This window comes from Elephas maximus, chromosome 16 (genome assembly GCF_024166365.1).
Source record: "Elephas maximus indicus isolate mEleMax1 chromosome 16, mEleMax1 primary haplotype, whole genome shotgun sequence".
NCBI classification, from domain to species: Eukaryota; Metazoa; Chordata; class Mammalia; order Proboscidea; family Elephantidae; genus Elephas; species Elephas maximus.
Window position 1 is genome coordinate 85,203,251 of NC_064834.1, and position 20,264 is coordinate 85,223,514.

The 20,264-nt window shown below is 38.3% G+C and overlaps 1 protein-coding gene across 1 annotated transcript; it reads right to left on the reverse strand.

The window, feature by feature from the left end:
• Positions 1–1,591: 1,591 nt before the first annotated feature.
• On the reverse strand, positions 1,592–2,731 carry LOC126060018 (olfactory receptor 12-like). Its single transcript, XM_049856090.1, has one exon. It carries the CDS (start codon positions 2,574–2,576, stop codon positions 1,641–1,643), a length of 936 nt encoding a protein of 311 aa, XP_049712047.1. The 5' UTR covers positions 2,577–2,731; the 3' UTR covers positions 1,592–1,640.
• Between the last annotated feature and the right edge of the window lie 17,533 nt (positions 2,732–20,264).

Below are 20,264 nucleotides of genomic sequence, written 5' to 3' on the forward strand. Positions count from 1 at the left end.
TTACAGTGGAAAAACCTGACAAACACTTATCTTAGCTGGGTGATTAAGGTCAACATCAACAGTGATAACTCAGGATGACAGTATTTACTCTTGATAGATGTGATGAAAATGGCACTTACCCTTGTGATCTTCCTCCCAGCAACCCACAACCTCAATCTAATCTTCAGAAAAACATAAGATGAATTCCAATAAAAAAGACAGTCTATAAAATACATAACAAGTACTCCTAAATACTGCTAAGGTCATTGAATCAAACTAAAAAATTAAACCGGTTGCTGTCAAGTCAATTCTGACTCAAAGTGACCCTATAGGACAGAGTAGAACTACCCATAGGGTTTCCAAGGAGTAGCTGGTGGATTCAAACTGCCAACCTTTTAGTTAGCAGCCTGAGCTCTTAACCACTGTGGTATCCTGGTTGGAATCTTGGAACAGAAAAAAGACATCAAATAACAAATAAAGAAACCGGAATAAAGTATGGACTTTAGTTAATATATCAATATTGTTTTACTAAGCATAACAAATTTAGTATACTAATGTAAATGTTAACAATAAAGAAAACTGTGTGTAGAGTAGATGGGAACTCTGTATTATCTTTCCAAATTTTCTGGAAACCTCAAACTTCTAAAAATATCTTTAAAAAAAATTGTAGTTTATATATTGGCAATGAACACATGTACATCAAATATAATACCGTAATACCATATATAGTACTGCTAAAATAAAAATAGTGGTAAATAGAACATCTATAGGACTTATATGATGAAAACTAGAGAATGCTGACAAAGCAAACCAAAGATCTAAATAAATTGGGAGACATACGGTGCTCAAGGATTGGAAAATTCAACATAGCAAAGATGTCAATTTTCCCCAGATTTATATACAAGTTTAATGCAATTTCTATCAAAATACCAAAGATCTTTTTTAATGTTTTTATGAAAATATACATTAAAAAAAAAACCAAACCCGTTGCAATTGAGTCAATTCAGACTCATACATGAAAAAAGATATACCCTTCCAACAAATTCTACAAGTACAATCCAGTACCATTGTTTACATTCAGGTTGTGTAGCTGTTCTTGCTCTCCCTTTACTCCACAATCATCAGCATACAGTAACTGCCTCCTGAGCCTCTCATCTAACCCTTTGAGATGCTGTTGTCATTGTGATCCCACATAGATAAACATTTGAATCATTTCCTATCCCACTGCAGTGCAGGAAATGCGTAGTGAAAGGTGCCGTTTAAGCAGAAAACATCAAAATTCATACATTTATAGAATATTTAATAACATTGATAAATGTTTTTTTGTACACAAAATGAGTTAAGTGAAAAGATAACAATGAAAAAATTCCTAAAGTGTGGTCCCAATTTTGAAATACATATACATGCATGTGTGTACATATATATATATATACACTAATATAATTTACATTTGATTAATAAATATTATAAGAAAGTAGAATAAAATGCTTACAGTGGTTGTTTCTAGGTTGCAAAACTACATTTTTACAGTATTTCACATGCCATACACTGAGTACATATTTAGATATAAAAATTCTGGAACCAGACATATTTTGAACTAGAAATCTTGGAAAATAAATTGTGTCCACTAAATGATGGCCTTAAAAACATCAGTGAGAGGATCATTTCCCACATAATTTTCTTTTCACAGCATCTCTCACATCTCTGTTTCTCAGACTGTATATTAGAGGGTTCAGCATTAGAATTATAACTGTGTAGAACACAGCAATGATCTTGTTTTGCTGGGGTGAGGTGATGGCCCCAGGTTGAGCATACATGAAGAACACAGTCCCATAGAATAAACTCACCACTGCTATATGGGAACCACAGGTGGAGAAGGTCTTACTCCTGCCCTGAGATGAGGGGATCTTCAAGACAGTGGAGAGGATATAAGCGTAAGATACCAGAATCGCCTTTGTCATAGCGATGATGATAAAAGCAGAGAAAACAAACAGCACAATCTCATTCACAAAGGTGTCAACACATGAGATCTCACTCAGGGCTGGGACATCACAGAAAAAGTGGTCCAATCTGTTTTCTTCACAGAAATGCAAACTCAAGGTGAAACCTGTTTGTACTACGGAGTTAATGACTCCACAGATATAGGAGCCAGTTACCAACCAAACACAGACCTTCTGGGACATGTGCACTGGGTAAAGGAGAGGAGAGCAAATGGCTGAGAATCGATCAAATGCCATCACAGCCAGAAGAAAGCATTCAGTTGTGGCAAAGAGGGCGAAGAAGAAAAATTGGGCTGCACAGCCATTGTAAGAAATTTTCTTTTCATTAGACAAGAAGTTGGCCAGAGTTTTAGGAGCAATGTCAGTGGAGTAGCGGAGGTCTAAATAGGACAAGTTTCTAAGGAAAAAATACATAGGGGTGTGAAGCCTGGAGTCCACCCAAATGACGAATATCATGCTGATATCTCCGACCACAATGACAATGTAGATTAGCAAGAACGCTAGGAATAAGAGCATCTGTAGCTCTGGAGGGGTTCTGAGGCCCAGTAGAATGAACTCAGTCACCTCTGAGTAATTCCTATTCAGCTCATTCTTCATGCCTGAGGTATAGGTGCAACAAGAGGGACAAAAAAAAGAAATAATCGGAATACTTTTTTTTTTAGTAAAAATAACGCAACCGATGAACCAGCAGAGAAAAAATTTTCCTTCGTCATATTGTTTCCTATATTTTCCAAAACAGCAATGAATGTTCAAAGACTGGGTTACGATGTGAACAGGTTTTCCTAGTGAACAGTACAATTTGATTGATTAGCTATGCAATATGCAATATACTTATTTGCAAATGAAGCAGATTAGCCCTCTAGGCGTGCTCTAGAAAAATGGATATTCTAGGGAAATATCTGAAACCAACAGCTGTTTTTTATTGCTTGATTCATTATCAGTTTTCTGCCAGTGAAAAGTTGCCTCCCTGACTGAAGGATGTATCTCCCTGATAGCCTGAGTCATTTTAGATTTTTATTCAGAGTGAAAACCTGGCTCAATTGATAGTCTCAGGATGGCATCAGTCATTATAATAAATAATCTTGATAAATCAAAGCTTTGTCCTGTTACACATTAGCTTCATATCTTTGTTTCTTCCAACATTTTTGTCCCTATGATTGTATATAATCTTAGCGGCACAGTCCATGTGCTAAAAGCAGAAGTGATTCTTGCTTATATTCATTAAATTTGTTGAAATGAGGCTTTTATTGTCTTCCTTTCTTCTTTCCTTCTTTCCCTCTTTTTTTCCCTTTAGATTTTGCAGATTGGAATGCAACTGGAGAGTTCTAAGGTCTTGGTCAGTGAGTTTTCTGTCTTTTCAGATATAGACAAACCTAATTACAAATCAAAAGTTCTATGCATATGAATAACAGAAGGCACACAGGACAATTCAGCTCAAAGATGGTTGTAAATGAAAAAATGTAATAAATATCTATTAACACAAACTTGAGTTACATTTACTTCAGTTTATCTTGCTATGACTATAAAATATTCTTAAATAAAATACAGTGGAGAGGTAGAGAAAGAAAGTAATTTTTTATTCTAACTTTATGAACGGGGGAACTGAGACAAAAACAGATTTAAGAGACTTGTATGGATCATGAGATTGATCAGTGTACTAGTTTTCTCTTCAATGCTTTACCATTAAATGTACAAAAAAAGAAAACCTGACAAATTATAAATTCAACAATTCTCATACTATGAAATTGCCATGTTGTAATTTTCATTATTGTTATTGACATTATTTTAATGCAGTTTGGCTCTATAGAAATATATTAGAATTAATTTGGTCCAATTATAAATTCTACTTTTTTGAAAAAAATTAAAGCTGAAGGTAGATGTCAATTGATTCTAGAAAGCAGAGGAATGGTCAAAAGTACCTGTTGCAGAGCCCCTCAGCTAGAAAACTTCATATTTTACATAATAAGTTTCTGATTAGGACAGTACAAAAGAAAAAAGGGGAGAAATGTAACTAATACAATCTAAAACAAAAGGGTATGGAGAATAAACATTAGGCAAAAATAAAATACCATCAAGAATGAATGCTACTTCTTATGTTATTAAACACTTTCCTATGTGTAAAGTCAAGCACATGCATGAAGAAACAAAAATATGAAAGGAAAGAAAGCAAACCTTTGTTTCACAAGAAGTCTTTCTGCATTTCCTCGCTGCCCAGATCAAGTTTCAACTTGCTAAGATGAACAAGTACTAGTATAAGTTGTAGTCTATCTCTTATTTTTTATTCTTGGTTTACTTTTTCATTGATTGGACCAACAAATAGCTGTGGGGCAGATCCTCAGAGAAATTCTCTTGTGGGGAGAGGAACTAAAGTGGTGGGCATTCCCTCTGCAGGCTATTCACCAGGGACTCACAGTTCCTCTCGCCCACCAAGCATTTTGTGTTACAATGCAGAAAGAAAAATGAGAGAAGAAATATCAATTAGTAAACTTATCAGACATTTGGAAAGTTAGAAGTCTTCTCTGGAAGACATCTGAGCTAATCTACTGACAGAAAAGAGTAATAAACATAATTGGACAAGAAGTACTTGATTCTTCTTTTATCTTCATGATTTATACCCAGGGCTATTTATTATTTTTCATTTGAATTAATTACAACCCTTACTTTGAGTAATTTATTTCTTGCCTCTACTGTAATTAAATTATGCTGTGGTAAATCAGGATTCACTTAGGAATACAGAAACCCTTCTAATCCAAACAGAGGAAAATTCATAAAGTGAATAGGCTAAGCAGTCAATGAAGGAAATGAAAAAAATAAAAGCACGTGATGTTGAAGTAGCAGAGATTAGCAATAGCAGACAGTCATAGCAATTACCTACGATTTCAACGCACAGGGGGAGGTTGTGGAAAAGATCTTTGAAGCCCTGGAATTTCTTCAAGAGTGAGATTCATGCTGGGGTTTGGCTAGCAGGAGTTAGGATCAAAGGAAAAAAACACCCCAAGAAGCAGATGAAAAGAAATACCCTCTCTCCATTCCTCTCCAACTTGCCTTTGTAGTATTAAAGCAGCTATAGACAATATGTAAACATATGGGTGCAACTGAATTTGGCTGACCTCTACTCTAAAATATAAAAAGATCCCTCAACTAACATTTTAAGGAAGAAACAATCTTACAAAAAAAAAAAAAAATCCAAACTCTCAACAGTCATATTCTGTGTCTTCATAGAAGGTTGGCTGGTACCTTTGTTCAAGCAGTTTCCCTATAGTAAAATATGTTTGATTTGTTCAGTATAGATGGTAAGTTAAAACACTGCAAAACATCTTAGTAATAACAGAGCATAGTTCTAAACTGATATCCACTGATTATATTGCAGGTTACCAAAAACTTTATTTACAAGCAAATTCTGAGTTACAATGAAACAACTTAGAGAAAGAGGACAGGAAGTCTCCAAATCACTGAAGAAAACATAAATAACATTTTTATGATTTGAGAATTTTTTGTCAAGTATTTTAAGACCTGTGCTTTTCCATTTTTTCACATATCATTAATTTGCTCATTCATCTTAACATGACGCTACACAAAATTTCTCATTTCCTTTAATTAATGATTAAACCTTTTCTGCTGCAAAATAACAATACTTAAGTGATACAGTGTGAGCCAATGGACAGTTCGTGATGCCCATTGCCATTTCGAATTATGACTCATAGCAACCCAATAGGCCACAGTAGAACTTCCCCATAGGGTTTCCAAAGCTGTAAATCTTTACGGAAGCAGACTGCCACATCTTTCTCCTGCAGAGCGGCTGGTGGCTTCAAATCTTTCAGATAGCAGCCAAGTGATTTAACCATTGCCTCACCAGGGCTCCTAGCTGGTAATAATGATGTCTTAAACCCTTTCTGTACCTGCTATGTATAAATAATGAAGAAAACCCTGATGTCTCTCCTTAGATGCAGGAAAAGTATTTGAAAATATTCAACAGCCACTTATGTTACTTTTTAAAAATCAATGTTTATGTATTCATTAGATTTTTAGGTATAAAAATTTGTATTAATTTTTAGTGATTATTCTTGAAGAAAACAATATATACTCTTTCTTAACTTTTCATAGGGTATTTTAGTTAGTAGTGTATCACTTCATGCAAACTCTAGAAACCTTGTGACCATGTAGGTGTATTGACAAATTTGCTACTGTGTTTATCCTATATAAAGTCCAAAACACAGTGTCTTGGGCTGGGTTCTCTAGCGAAGCAAAACCAGTAAAGCATATAAGTATGTATATACAGAGAGAGATTTGTATCAAGGCAACACCTTGCGCAATTGTAGAGGCTGCAATGTCCCGTCTGTGGATCAGGATAGGGCTTCTCCTGACTCACTTAGCTGCAGGGGCCGGCGAACCTGAGATTGTTATTTGGAGAGCAGGATTCTTCCTCACAGGCTGTGAAGACCGAGGAATCCCAAGATCAGCAGGCAAGACCACAAGGCTTCTCCTGATTAACCTAGCTTCAGGGGCTGAAGAACCCAAGACTGGCAGGTAAGCTGCTAGTTCAAGTCCCAAGAACTTGAGGTCAGATGAATAAGAGGCAGCTGTAGAATCCAGAACAAGCCAAAAGCCTTGGCAAGGTGAACAGGAAGGAAGCAGGTGGCAGAGGGCAGAAAGATGCAGGCTGAGGGGGCTGCAAGCTGCCACAGGTCCTGCTCCCACAGGTACCACTTAGCAGATTCCACCATGGGGGGTGATCACATATTAAATTTCATCGGGGAAGTGATCACAACATTATATGACTGCCAAAAACTGAAAATTATGGCCCAGCCAAGCTGACACACAATCTTAACCATCAGACACAGCTTTATAATTTTGGCTTCAAACAGTTGCTTATATTTCAAAGAGAATAAGAGAATAAAAATTGTCTTTATATTTGCCAATGCCAGTATTTTTCATACATCTCTGCAGATCCTACTTTATGATTATCATCTGCTTTTAGCATAAAGAACCTCCTTTAACATTTCATAGAGTGGAAATTTGGCATAATACATTCTCTTAGTTTTCCTTTACTAGCAAAGTGTTTTATTTTTCTGAAATTTTAAATTGTATTCTTCCTAAAGATAGCATTTTGGGCCCCTCCCCAACAACACTTTAAAACATTGCCCCCATAGTTTCTGAAGAGAAGTCCACAGTTATGAAAATTGTTGTTGCCCAATATATAATGTGACATTTTCTCTGGTAGCTTTCAAAAGTTTTTTATTTTGTTTTTCTTTTCTTTTCTTATTTCTCTTAGGTTATGAGTATATCATTTTTAATACCATTTTTATTTATATCATTTTATAAATCATTTTTATTTATCTATTGTGACTACAAGGAGCCCTGGTGGCACAACAGTTAAGCACTCAACTGCTAACTGTAAGACTGGTGATTCAAAGCCCCCCAGAAACTCTGTGGGAGAAAAGACCTAGCAACCTGCTCCCAGAAAGATGACAGCCTAGAGAACCACGCAACAGTTCTGTTCTGTCACATGAGGTCAGCATGAGTTGGAATCAACTCAACGGCTCCTAACAACAACAAAAATGGTGACTATGTATCTGTGTGTGTGTGTGTGTGTATTAGTGGATGCTTTAGGGGCAATATATATACTTAACTTCTCACAGTCTGCTAAGAGTCAATATTTTACCACTTTTTTAATGTATTTACCACCTCAAAGGTTTTATATCTTCCCCCCTTATATTTGTCTTATATATCAAATTTACATACATTGAAAACAACATTATAATTTTTGCTTTCATCTAACAAATGTATTTTTTCTTTTTGTGTTTATTTTATTTTATAGACTCTCATTTTCAGAGTAGTTTTAGATAAGAAAAAAATCTACAGGAAATACAGAGTTTCCTTATATTCCCTCTCCCCCCCAGCACACACTGTTTTTTTTCTATTATTAATGTCTTGCATTCACATGGCATATTTCTTACAGTCGATAAACCAATATTGATACATTATTATTAACTAAACCCTAGTGGCGTAGTGGTTAAGTGCTACAGCTGCTAACCAAAGCCTCGGCAGTTCGAATCCGCCAGGCGCTCCTTGGGAACTCTATGGGGCAGTTCTACTCTGTCCTATAGGGTCACTATGAGTCAGAATTGACTCGACAGCACTGGGTTTGCTTTTGGTTTTTTATAGTTTACATAGGTCCCTGGGTGGTGCACATGGTTTGTTCTCCACTACTAACTTAAAGGTTGATGGTTCAAACTCATCCAGTGGCACCACAGAAGGGCCTGGTGATCTGCTTCTGTAGGGATTATAACCAAGAAAACCCTATGGGACATAGTTCTACTCTGTAACACATGGAGCCTCCATGAGCTGGAATTGACTAGATGGCAACAGGTTTGGTTTTTGGTTATAGTTTACACTAGGGTTCATTATTGTGTTATATAGTCCTACGGATTTTGACAAATGTATAATATCATATGTCCACCATTACAGTATCATACAGAATGCCCTTCGTTCTACCTCTTTATCCCCCTCCTCCTGAACCCTGGGAATCACTGATCTTTCTAGTGTCTCTATAGATTTACCTTTTCCAGATGCCATATAGCTGGAAACATACACTATGAACCTTCTTCAAATTAGTTTCTTTCACTTCACAATATGGTTTTAAGGTTCCCTCTTCTCTTTTCATAGCTTGATAACTCATTTCTTTTTATCACTGAATAATACCCCATTGATGGATGTACCACAGTTTGTTTATCCATTTACCTATTGAAGGACATCTTGGTTGCTTCCAATTTGGGGCCATTATAAACAAAGCTGCTATAAACATTCACGTGCAGACATTTTTGTAGACATATATTTTCAACATAGCAATAACAACACAGTAAGCCTATGTTTTATTTTTTAAGAAACTGCCAAATTATCTCCCAAAGTTATTGTAAAATTTTGCATTCCCACCATCCATGAATAAGAGTTCCCAGGGGTATTTTTTTAAACGTCAGGGGACATGAATGGTATATTTCCCAAAAGGTTTATCATTTCCATTGTTCTCCTTTCATTTTTGATGTTCCAGGTTTCATCTGGTATCATTCCCATTTGTTGGAAGATCTTTTTTTTTTTTTTTTTAGCAGATTTGATTTTTTTTCTTTAAATAGTTCTGATGGCAACAGATAATCTTAGTGTTTGAGAAGATGTTTATCTTCATTCCTGAAGAATATTTTCACTGGCTATTAAGGTTCACATTTCTTTTCCAGTACTTAAAATATGTGCCACTTCCTTCTGGCCTCCAGGTGTTTCAGATTAGAAATCTGCAGTCATGTCAATTACTGATTCCTTAATGTTAATGCTTATTGGTGATGTATTTTGCTTTGTCTGTTTTCAGGATTTTTTTTTTTTTAATTTTGTCATTAGTTATCAGCAGTTTGATTTACCATGTTCCTGAACATGGTTTTCTTTGGTTTGTTCATCTTGGCTTTCACTGACCTATTTCAGTCTGTAAATTTATGTCTTTTCCCAAATTTGTGGTGGGTATTTTCAACTGTTAATTATCTTTTCCTGTGCACAAGGGGATTTTTCCCAGTTCCCTGTATGCTGCATAGCTTTGTACTTTGTCCTGAACATTTTGAATATTATGAGACTCTGAGTTTTGTTTAAATCCTATGGAGAGTATATTAAATTTTAATTTTACCAGAGAATCAACCCAGTTGAGTTTAGTCCACAAATTCTGACCACCTTTCTGGAGGTTGTGGCTTCAATGTTATTTCCATTTTGTAATCTTTGCAGTGTTGCTCTGATCAGTGTTATTCTGCACTAGCTGGTAACCAGTCAGGAACCTGAGCAGTTTTCTGTCTCTTTCTTCACTCCTCATAGCCTTTATTATGCCATTCCTTATCATATCTTTGCATGTACATTTTAGTAGTGAACCCAAGAATTCATAAAAAACTTTATTGACTCACTTCCTCAAGCCTTGCCTTCTTCATGATCTCCCCCGTCCTTTGTTTCCTTGAATCAGATAATCATATGGTCTACTATGCCAGGAACGATAACTTAAAGAGACATGGCATTGCATTCATCATCAAAAGGAACATTTCTAGACCTATTTTGAAGTACATCACTGTCAGTGATAGGATAATACCCATATGCCTGCCAGGAAGACCAGTTAAACGACTATAATTCAAATTTACATACCAACCAAAGGCCAAAGATGAAAAAATTGAAGATTTTTATCAACTTCTGCAGTCTAAAATTAATTGAACATGCAATCAGGATGCAATGATAATTACTGGAGATTGGAAGGTGAAATTTGGAAACAAAGAAGAAGGATCTGTAGTTGGAAAATATGGCCTTGGTGATAGAAATGATGCCAGAGATTGCAGGATATAATGTTGCATGACCAACAACTTCTTCATTGCAAAAACCTTTTTTTTTACCATAAATAGAGACTATACACATGGGCTTCACCAGATGGAATACACAGGAACCAAATCAACTACATCTGTGGGAAGAGATAATGGAAAACCTCAATATCAACAATCAGAACAAAGCCAGGGGCTGACTGCAGATCAGATCATCAATTGCTCATATGGAAGTTTCAAGCTGAAGCTGAAGGAAATTAGAACAAGTCAATGAGAGCCAAAGTACCACCTTGAGTATATCCCACCTGAATTTAGAGATCATCTCAAGAATAGATTTGACTTGTTGAACACTAATGACCAAAGACCAGATGAGTTGTGGAATGACATCAAGGACATCATCCATGAAGAAAGCAAGAGGTCATCAAAAAGACTGGAAAGAAAGAAAAGACCAAAATGGATTCAGAACAGACTCTGATACTTGCTCTTGAACATCAAGCGGCTAAAGCAAAAAGGAAGAAATGATGAAGTAAAAGAACTGAACAGAAGATTTCAAAGGGCTGCTTGAGAAGACAAAGTATTATAACTACATGTGCAAAGACCTGGAGATAGAAAACCAAGGAAAAGAACACACCCTGCACTTCTCAAGCTAAAAGAACTGAGGGAAAAATTCAAGTCTCAAGTTCTAATATTGAAGGATTCTACAAGGAAAATATTAAACAACTCAGGAAGCATCAAAAGAAGGTGGAAGGAATACACAGTCACTATACCAAAAAGAATTGGTCAATGTTCAAACCACTTTGGTAGGTAACATATGAGGAGGAACCAATGGTACTGAAGGAAGACGTCCAACTGCAGCGAAGGCACTGGCGAAAAACAAGTCTCCAGAAATTGATGGAATACCCATTGAGATGTTGCAACAAATGGATGCATTATTGGAAGTACTCATTCATCTATTACAAGAAATTTGGAAGACTACTGCCAACCAAATGGAAGAGATCTATACTTATTCCTATTTCCAAAAAGGGTGATCCAACCAAAAGCAGAAATTATCGAAAAATATCATTAATAGTAAAAAAAAAAAAAAAACACAAGTAAAATTTTGCTTAAGGTCATTCAAAAGTGGCTGGAGCAATACATTGACAGGGTACTGCCAGAAATTCAAGCCAGATTCAGAAGAGGATGTGGAAACAGAGCTATCATTGCTGATGTCAGATGGAACTTGGCGGAAGCAGAGAATACCAGAAAGATGTTTACCTGTGTTTTATTGGCTCTACAAAGGCATTTGACTGTGTGGATCATAACAAATTATGGATGGCATTGCAAAGAATTGAAATTCCAGAACACTTACTTGTGCTCACAAGGAACCTGTACATAGATGAAGAGGAGATACTGGATGGTTTAAAGTCAGGAAAGGTGTGCCTCATGGTTGTATCTTTTCACCGTATTTATTCAATCTGTATGCTGAGAAAATAATATGAGAAGCTGGACTATATGAAGAAGAATGGGGCATAAGGATTGGTGGAAGATTCATTAACAACCTACGTTATGCAGATAACACAATCTTGCTTGCTGAAAGTGAAGAGGACTTAAAGCACTTACTGAAGATCAACGACCACAGCCTTCAGTATGGATTATACCTCAACGTAAAGAAAACAAAAATCCTCACAACTGGACCAATAAACAGCATCATGGTAATTGGAGAAAAGATTGAAGTTGTCAAGAATTTCATTTTATTTGGATCCACAATCAACACCCACGGAAGCAGCAGTCAAGAAATCAAAAGACACATTGCATTGGGCAAATCTGCTGCAAAAGATCTCTTTAAAGTGTTGAAAAGGAAAGATGTCACCTTGAAGACTAAGGTGGGCCTCACCCAAGTCATGGTATTTTCAATCACCTCCTGTTCATGTGAAAACTGCATAATGAATAAGGAAACTGGAAGAATTGATACCTTTGAATTGTGGTGTTGGAGAAGAATATTGAATATACAATGGACTGCTAAAAGAAGGAAAAAATCTGTCTTGGAAGAAGTACAAGCAGAATGCTCCTTAGAAGCAAGGATGGGTAGACATCCTCTTACATACTTTGGACATGTTGTCAGGAGGGATCAGTCCCTGGAGAAGGACATCATGCTTGGTAAAGTAGAGGGTCAGCGGAAAACAGAAAGAATAAAATGGATTGACATAGTCGCTGCAACAATGGGCTTAAGCATAATAAGAACTGTTGAGGATGACGCAGAACCGGGCAGTGTTTAGTTCTGTTGTACATAGGGTCACTATGAGTCGGAACCAACTCAACGACACCTAACAACAACAACCTGAGACCACAGATCCTCCAATTGAAGTAGTTTTCTCTTTTCATATTGACGTACACTTTTGGGGTTTGGTTTGCACTGGCTCTTGTTAGGGGTGTACAGAAGGAAAACAATGGTAAATGGTCAGTTCAGTAGTAGTTTTTTTTTTTTTTTAATTTTTATTAAGCTTCAAGTGAACATTTACCATTCCAGTCTGTCACATGCAGGTTTACATACATCTTACTCCCTTCTCCCACTTGCTCTCCCCCTATTGAGTCAGCCCTTACAGTCTCTCGTTTCGTGCCAATTTTGCCATCTTCCCTCTCTCTCTATCTTCCCATCCCCCCTCCAGTCAATTGTGGCGCCTGGGGTCCTAAATGCCAACACACTCTCCCGTGTCCACCTGATTTAATTAGCTCACTCTTCATCAGCATCTCTCTCCCCCCCACTGACCAGTCCTTTTCATGCCTGATGATTTCTCTTCGGGGTTGGTTCCTGTCCTGTGCCATCAGAAGTTCTGGGGAGCATTGTCTCTGGGATTCCTCTAGTCGCAATCATACCATTAGGTATGGTCTTTTCATGAGAATTTGGGGTCTGTATCCCATTGGTCTCCTGCTCCCTCAGGAGTTGTCTGTTGTGCTCCCTGACAGGGCAGACATCGATTGTGGCCGGGCACCAACTAGTTCTTCTGGTCTCAGGATAATGTAGGTCTCTGGTTCATGTGGCCCTTTCTGTCTCTTGGGTTCTTAGTTGTCGTGTGACCTTGGTATTCTTTGCCTTTGCTCCAGGTGGGTTGAGACCAATTGATGTATCTTAGATGGCCTCTTGTTAGCATTTAGGACCCCAGGTGCCACAATTCAAAGTGGGATGCAGAGTGTTTTCATAATAGAAATATTTTGCCCATTGACCTAGAAGTCCCCTCAAACCAAGTTCCCCAGACGCCAGCCCCTGCTTCGCTGACCTTTGAAGCTTTCATTTTATCCCGGAAACCTCTTGGCTTTTAATCCAGTCCAATTAGGCTGACCTTCCATGTATTGAGTGTTGTCTTTCCCTTCACCCAAAGCAGTTCTTATCTACAGATTGATCAATAAAAAGCCCTGTCCCTCCCTCCCTCCCTCCCCCCTTTGTAACCACATAAGTCTGTGTTCTTCTCCGTTTTTTCTATTTCTCAAGATCTTATAATAGTGGTCTTATACAATATTTGTCCTTTTGCAACTGACTCATTTCGCTCAGCATAATGCCTTCAAGATTCCTCCACGTTATGAAATGTTTCACAGATTTGTCACTGTTCTTTATCGATGCGTAGTATTCCATTGTGTGAATATACCACAATTTATTTACCCATTCGTCCGTTGACGGACATCTTGGTTGCTTCCAGCTTTTTGCTATTGTAAACAGAGCTGCAATAAACATGGGTGTGCATATATCTCTTTGTGTGAAGGCTCTTGTATCTTTAGGGTATATTCCGAGGAGTGGGATTTCTGGGTTGTATGGTAGTTCTATTTCTAACTGTTTAAGATAACGCCAGATGGGTTTCCAAAGTGGTTGTACCATTTTACATTCCCACCAGCAGTGTATGAGAGTTCCAATCTCTCCGCAGCCTCTCCAACATTTATTATTTTGTGTTTTTTGGATTAATGCCAGTCTAGTTGGTGTGAGATGGAATCTCATGGTAGTTTTAATTTGCATTTCTCTAATGGCTAATGATCGGGAGCATTTTCTCATGTGTCTGTTGGCTGCCTGAATATCTTCCTTAGTGAAATGTGTGTTCATATCCTTTGCCCACTTCTTCATTGGGTTGTTTGTCTTTTTGTGGTTGAGTTTTGACAGAATCATGTAGATTTTAGAGATCAGGCGCTGGTCTGAGATGTCATAGCTGAATATTCTTTCCCAGTCTGTAGGTGGTCTTTTTACTCTTTTGGTGAAGTCTTTAGATGAGCATAGGTGTTTGATTTTTAGGAGCTCCCAGTTATCTGGTTTCTCTTCATCATTTTTGGTAATGTTTTGTATTCTGTTTATGCCCTGTATTAGGGCTCCTAGGGTTGATCCTATTTTTTCTTCCATGATCTTTATCATTTTAGTCTTTATGTTTAGGTCTTTGATCCACTTGGAGTTAGTTTTTGTGCATGGTGTGAGGTATGGGTCTTGTTTCATTCTTTTGCAAATGGATATCCAGTTCTGCCAGCACCATTTGTTAAAAAGACTATTATTTCCCCAATTGACTGACCCTGGTCCTTTGTCAAATATCAGCTGCTCATACGTGGATGGATTTATATCTGGGTTCTTAATTCTGTTCCATTGGTCTATGTGCCTGTTGTACCAGTACCAGGCTGTTTTGACTACTGTAGCTATATAATAGGTTCTGAAATCAGGTAGGGTGAGGCCTCCCACTTTCTTCTTCTTTTTCGGTAATGTTTTGCTTATCCGGGGGTTCTTTCCTTTCCATATGAAATTAGTGATTTGTTTCTCTATCCCCTTAAAGTATGACATTGGTATTTGGATTGGAAGTGCGTTATATGTATAAATGGCTTTTGGTAGAATAGACATTTTTACTATGTTAAGTCTTCCTATCCATGAGCAGGGTATGTTTTTCCACTTAAGTATGTCCTTTTGAATTTCTTGTAGCAGAGTTTTATAGTTTTCTTTGTATAGGTCTTTTACATCCTTGGTAAGATCTATTCCTAAGTATTTTATCTTCTTGGGGGCTACTGTGAATGGTATTGATTTGGTTATTTCCTCTTCGGTGTTCTTTTTGTTGATGTAGAGGAATCCAAGTGATTTTTGTATGTTTATTTTATATCCTGAGACTCTTCCAAACTCTTCTATTAGTTTCAGTAGTTTTCTGGAGGATTCCTTAGGGTTTTCCATGTATACGATCATGTCATCTGCAAATAGTGATAGCTTTACTTCCTCCTTACCAATCTGGAAGCCCTTTATTTCTTTGTCTAGCCTAATTGCCCTGGCTAGGACTTCAAGTACGATGTTGAATAAGAGCGGTGATAAAGGGCATCTTTGTCTGGTTCCCGTTCTCAAGGGAAATGCTTTCAGGTTCTCTCCATTTAGAGTGATATTGGCTGTTGGCTTTGCATAGATGCCCTTTATTATGTTGAGGAATTTTCCTTCAATTCCTATTTTGGTAAGAGTTTTTATCATAAATGGGTGTTGAACTTTGTCAAATGCCTTTTCTGCATCTATTGATAAGATCATGTGGTTTTTATCTTGTGTTTTATTTATGTGATGGATTACATTAATGGTTTTTCTGATATTAAACCAGCCTTGCATACCTGGTAAAAATCCCACTTGATCAGGGTGTATTATTTTTTTGATGTGTTGTTGGATTCTATTGGCTAGAATTTTGTTGAGGATTTTTGCATCTATGTTCATGAGGGATATAGGTCTAAAATTTTCTTTTTTTGTAATGTCTTTACCTGGTTTGGGTATCAGGGAGATGGTAGCTTCATAGAATGAGTTGGGTACTATTCAGTCTTTTTCTATGCTTTGAAATACCTTCAATAGTAATGGTGTTAAGTCTTCTCTGAAGGTTTGGTAGAACTCTGCAGTGAAGCCGTCTGGGCCAGGACTTTTTTTGGTTGGAAGTTTTTTGATTACCGTTTCAATCTCTTTTTTTGTTATGGGTCTATTCAGTTGTTCTACTTCTGAATGTGTTAGTTTAGGTAGGTAGTATTGTTCCAAGAATTTATCCATTTCTTCTAGGTTTTCAAATTTGTTAGAGTACAATTCTATGTAGTAATCTGAAATGATTCTTTTAATTTCATTTGGTTCTGTTGTGATGTGGTCCTTCTCGTTTCTTATTCGGGTTATTTGTTTCCTTTCCTGTATTTCTTCAGTCAGTCTAGCCAATGGTTTATCAATTTTGTTAATTTTTTCAAAGAACCAGGTTTTGGCTTTGTTAATTTTTTCAAAGAACCAGCTTTTGGTTTTGTTAATTCTTTCAATTGTTTTTCTGTTCTCTAATTCATTTAGTTCAGCTCTAATTTTTATTATTTGTTTTCTTCTGGTGGCTGATGGGTTCTTTTGTTGCTCACTTTCTATTTGTTCAAGTTGTCGGGACAGTTCTCTGATTTTGGCTCTTCTTTTTGTATGTGTGCATTTATCGATATAAATTGGCCTCTGAGCACCATTTTTGCTGTGTCCCAGAGGTTTGGATAGGAAGTATTTTCATTCTCGTTGCTTTCTAAGAATTTCCTTATTCCCTCCTTGATGTCTTCTATAACCCAGTCTTTTTTCAGGAGGGTATTGTCCATTTTCCAAGTATTTGATTTCTTTTCCCTAGTTTTTCCGTTATTGATTTCTAGCTTCATTGCCTTGTGGTCTGAGAAGATGCTTTGTAATATTTCGATGTTTTGGATTCTGGAAAGATTTGTTTTATGACCTAATATGTGGTCTATTCTAGAGAATGTTCCATGTGCGCTAGAAAAAAAAGTATATTTTGCAGCAGTTGGGTGGAGAGTTCTGTATAAGTCAATGAGGTCAAGTTGGTTGATTGTTGTAAGTAGATCTTCCGTGTCTCTGTTGAGCTTCTTACTGGATGTCCTGTCCTTCTCCGAAAGTGGTGTGTTGAAGTCTCCTACTATATATGTGGAGGTGTCTATCTCACTTTTCAATTCTGTTAAAATTTGATTTATGTATCTTGCAGCCCTGTCATTAGGTGCGTAAATGTTTAATATGGTTATGTCTTCCTGATCAATTGTCCCTTTTATCATTATATAGTGTCCTTCTTTATCCTTTGTGGCGGTTTTAAGTCTAAAGTCTATTTTGTCAGAAATTAATATTGCTACTCCTCTTCTTTTTTGCTTATTGTTTGCTTGATATATTTTTTTCCATCCTTTGAGTTTTAGTTTGTTTGTGTCTCTAAGTCTAAGGTGTGTCTCTTGTAGGCAGCATATAGATGGATTGTGTTTTTTTATCCAGTCTGTGACTCTCTGTTTCTTTATTGGTGCATTTAGTCCATTTACATTCAGCGTAATTATAGATAAGTAAGTTTCTAGTCCTGTCATTTTGATGCCTTTTCGTTGTGTTGTTGGCCATTTCATTTTTCCACATGCTTTTTTGTGCTGAGACGTTTTTCTTAGTAGCTTGTGAGATCCTCATTTTCATAATGTTTAACTTTGTGTTTGTTGAGTCGTTACGTTTTTCTTGGCTTTTTTCTTGAGTTATGGAATTGATATTCCTTTTTGTGGTTACCTTTTTATTTACCCCTATTTTTCTAAGTAAAAACCTAACTTGTATCCTTCTATATCGCCTTGTATCACTCTCCATCTGGCAGTTCAATGCCTCCTATATTTAGTCCCTCTTTTTGATTATTCTTATCATTTATCTATTGATTTCCATGATTTCCTGTTGTGTGTATTATTTTGTTTATTTATTTATTTTTTAGAATTAGTCTTAATTTGTTTTTGTGCTTTCCCTATTTGAGTTGCGTTGATATCAGGACGTTCTGTTTTGTGACCTTGTATTGTGCTGGTACCTGATATTATTGGTCATCAGGCCAAACAATCTCCTTTAGCATTTCTTGCAGTCTTGGTTTAGTTTTTGCAAATTCTCTAAACTTGTGTTTATCTGTAAATATCTTAATTTCTCCTTCATATTTCAGAGAGAGTTTTGCTGGATATATGATCCTTGGTTGGCAGTTTTTCTCCTTCAGTCCCTTCTTGCCTGCATGGTTTCTGCTGAGTAGTCTGAACTTATTCTTATTGATTCTCCCTTGAAGGAAACCTTTCTTTTCTCCCTGGCTGCTTTTAAATTTTTCTGTTTGTCTTTGGTTTTGGCAAGTTTGATGATAATATGCCTTGGTGTTTTTCTTTTTGGATCAATCTTAAATGGGGTTCGATGAGCATCTCGGATAGATATCCTTTCGTCTTTCATGATGTCAGGGAAGTTTTCTGTCAGGAGTTCTTCAACTACTTTCTCTGTGTTTTCTGTCCCCACCCCCCCCCCCCCCCCCCGTTCTGGGACTCCAATCACTCGCAAGTTATCCTTCTTGATAGAGTCCCACATGATTCTTAGGGTTTCTTCATTTTTTTAAATTCTTTTATCTGATTTTTTTTCAGCTATGTTGGTGTTGTTTCCCTGGTCCTCCAGAAGTCCCAGTCTACATTCTAATTGCTCGAGTCTGCTCCTCTGACTTTCTATTGCGTTGTCAAATTCTGTTATTTTATTGTTAATCTTTTGGATTTCTACATGCTGTCTCTCTATGGATTCTTGCAACTTGTTAATTTTTCCACTATGTTCTTGAATAATCTTTTTGAGTTCTTCAACAGTTTTATCAGTGTGTTCCTTGGCTTTTTCTGCATTTATCCTAATTTCATTTGTGATATCTTTAAGCATTCTGTAAATTAGTTTTTTATATTCTGTATCTGATAATTCCAGGATTGTATCTTCATTTGGGAAAGATTTTGATTCTTTTGTTTGGGGGGTTGGAGAAGCTGTCATGGTCTGTTTCTTTATGTGGTTTGATATGGACTGCTGTCTCCGAGCCATCACTGGGAAACTAGATTTTCCAGGTAATCAGCTAAAAAAAAAATGCAGTCAGATCCCTACCTGAATTCTCCCTCTGGCTCCGGGTATTCGGATGTTAATGGAGCCGCCTGGGGAGGGTGGGGGAGGGATCAGAGAGCTAGGAGTGTAGCACCACAGAATATAGAGCTGAACACCGCATTCACGCTCTGCCCCCATCCGCCAAAATCCAGGCGGGATGGGTCCCTGGCTGGGACGCTGCTTTCCCCGCTCGGAGACCAGTCACTTCCTCCCAGGGACTTCTCCCTCCGGTGCGCGGCACTGCTCGCGCGAACTGGGTGGGCGTTTCCCGCACGAATGGGTGGGCCCGCCCCCAGGGTCTATTCAGGCGAATATAATTGGGCCCCGCGGTCACGCCCCGCCCATGCGCGCGCCCAAATCCCAGCAGGACGACTTCCCAGCTGGGACGCTGCTTTCCCCGCTCCGGGACCAGTCACTTCCTCCCGGGGACTTCTCCTTCCGGTGTGCCACACCTCTCGCGTGAACTGGGTGGGCGTCACCCGCACGACCAAGTGGGCCCGCCCCCTGGGTCAATTCAGGGTAATAAAAATGGACCCCGTGCTCACGCCCCACCCGCGCGTGCGCCCAAATCCCAGCGGGACGGCACCCCGGCTGGGACGCTGCTTTCCCCGCTCCGAGACCAGTCACTTCCTCCCGGGGACTTCTCCCTCCAGTGCGCCGCGCCACATGTGCGGACTGGGTGTGCGTCCCCCCGCACGATCATGTGGGCCCCCCCCTGGGGTCGCTTTAGGGAAATATAGCTGACCCCCCCCCGCTCGCGCCCCGCCCGCTTCCCGCCAAACTCCCAGCGGGACGGCTCCCCAGCTGGGACGCTGTTCTCCCCACTCCCAGATCAGTCACTGCCTCCTGGGTGCTTCTCCCTCCGGCTGCGCCGCTACGCCGCCCGCACCAACCAGCTAGACTTCCTCCCGGGATGGGTTCGGGGGGAAGGCGTGGGCCCCTCTTCTGTGCCGTTTGCCCCCCTGGGCTCTGCCCCAGATCGGGCTCCAAAGGTCACCTGCCTGGTACGCTGGCTCCTGGTTCTGAAAACGGTCGCTGTCTGCCCATATTTGTTCGTTTTCCGTCTCTAAGTCTGTGCTTGTTGTTCAGAGTTCGTAGATTGTT

Coding starts and splice junctions, on each gene's coding strand:
- LOC126060018 (XM_049856090.1), bottom strand. CDS start 2,576: ATGAAGAATGAGCTGAATAGGAATTACTCAGAGGTGACTGAGTTCATT.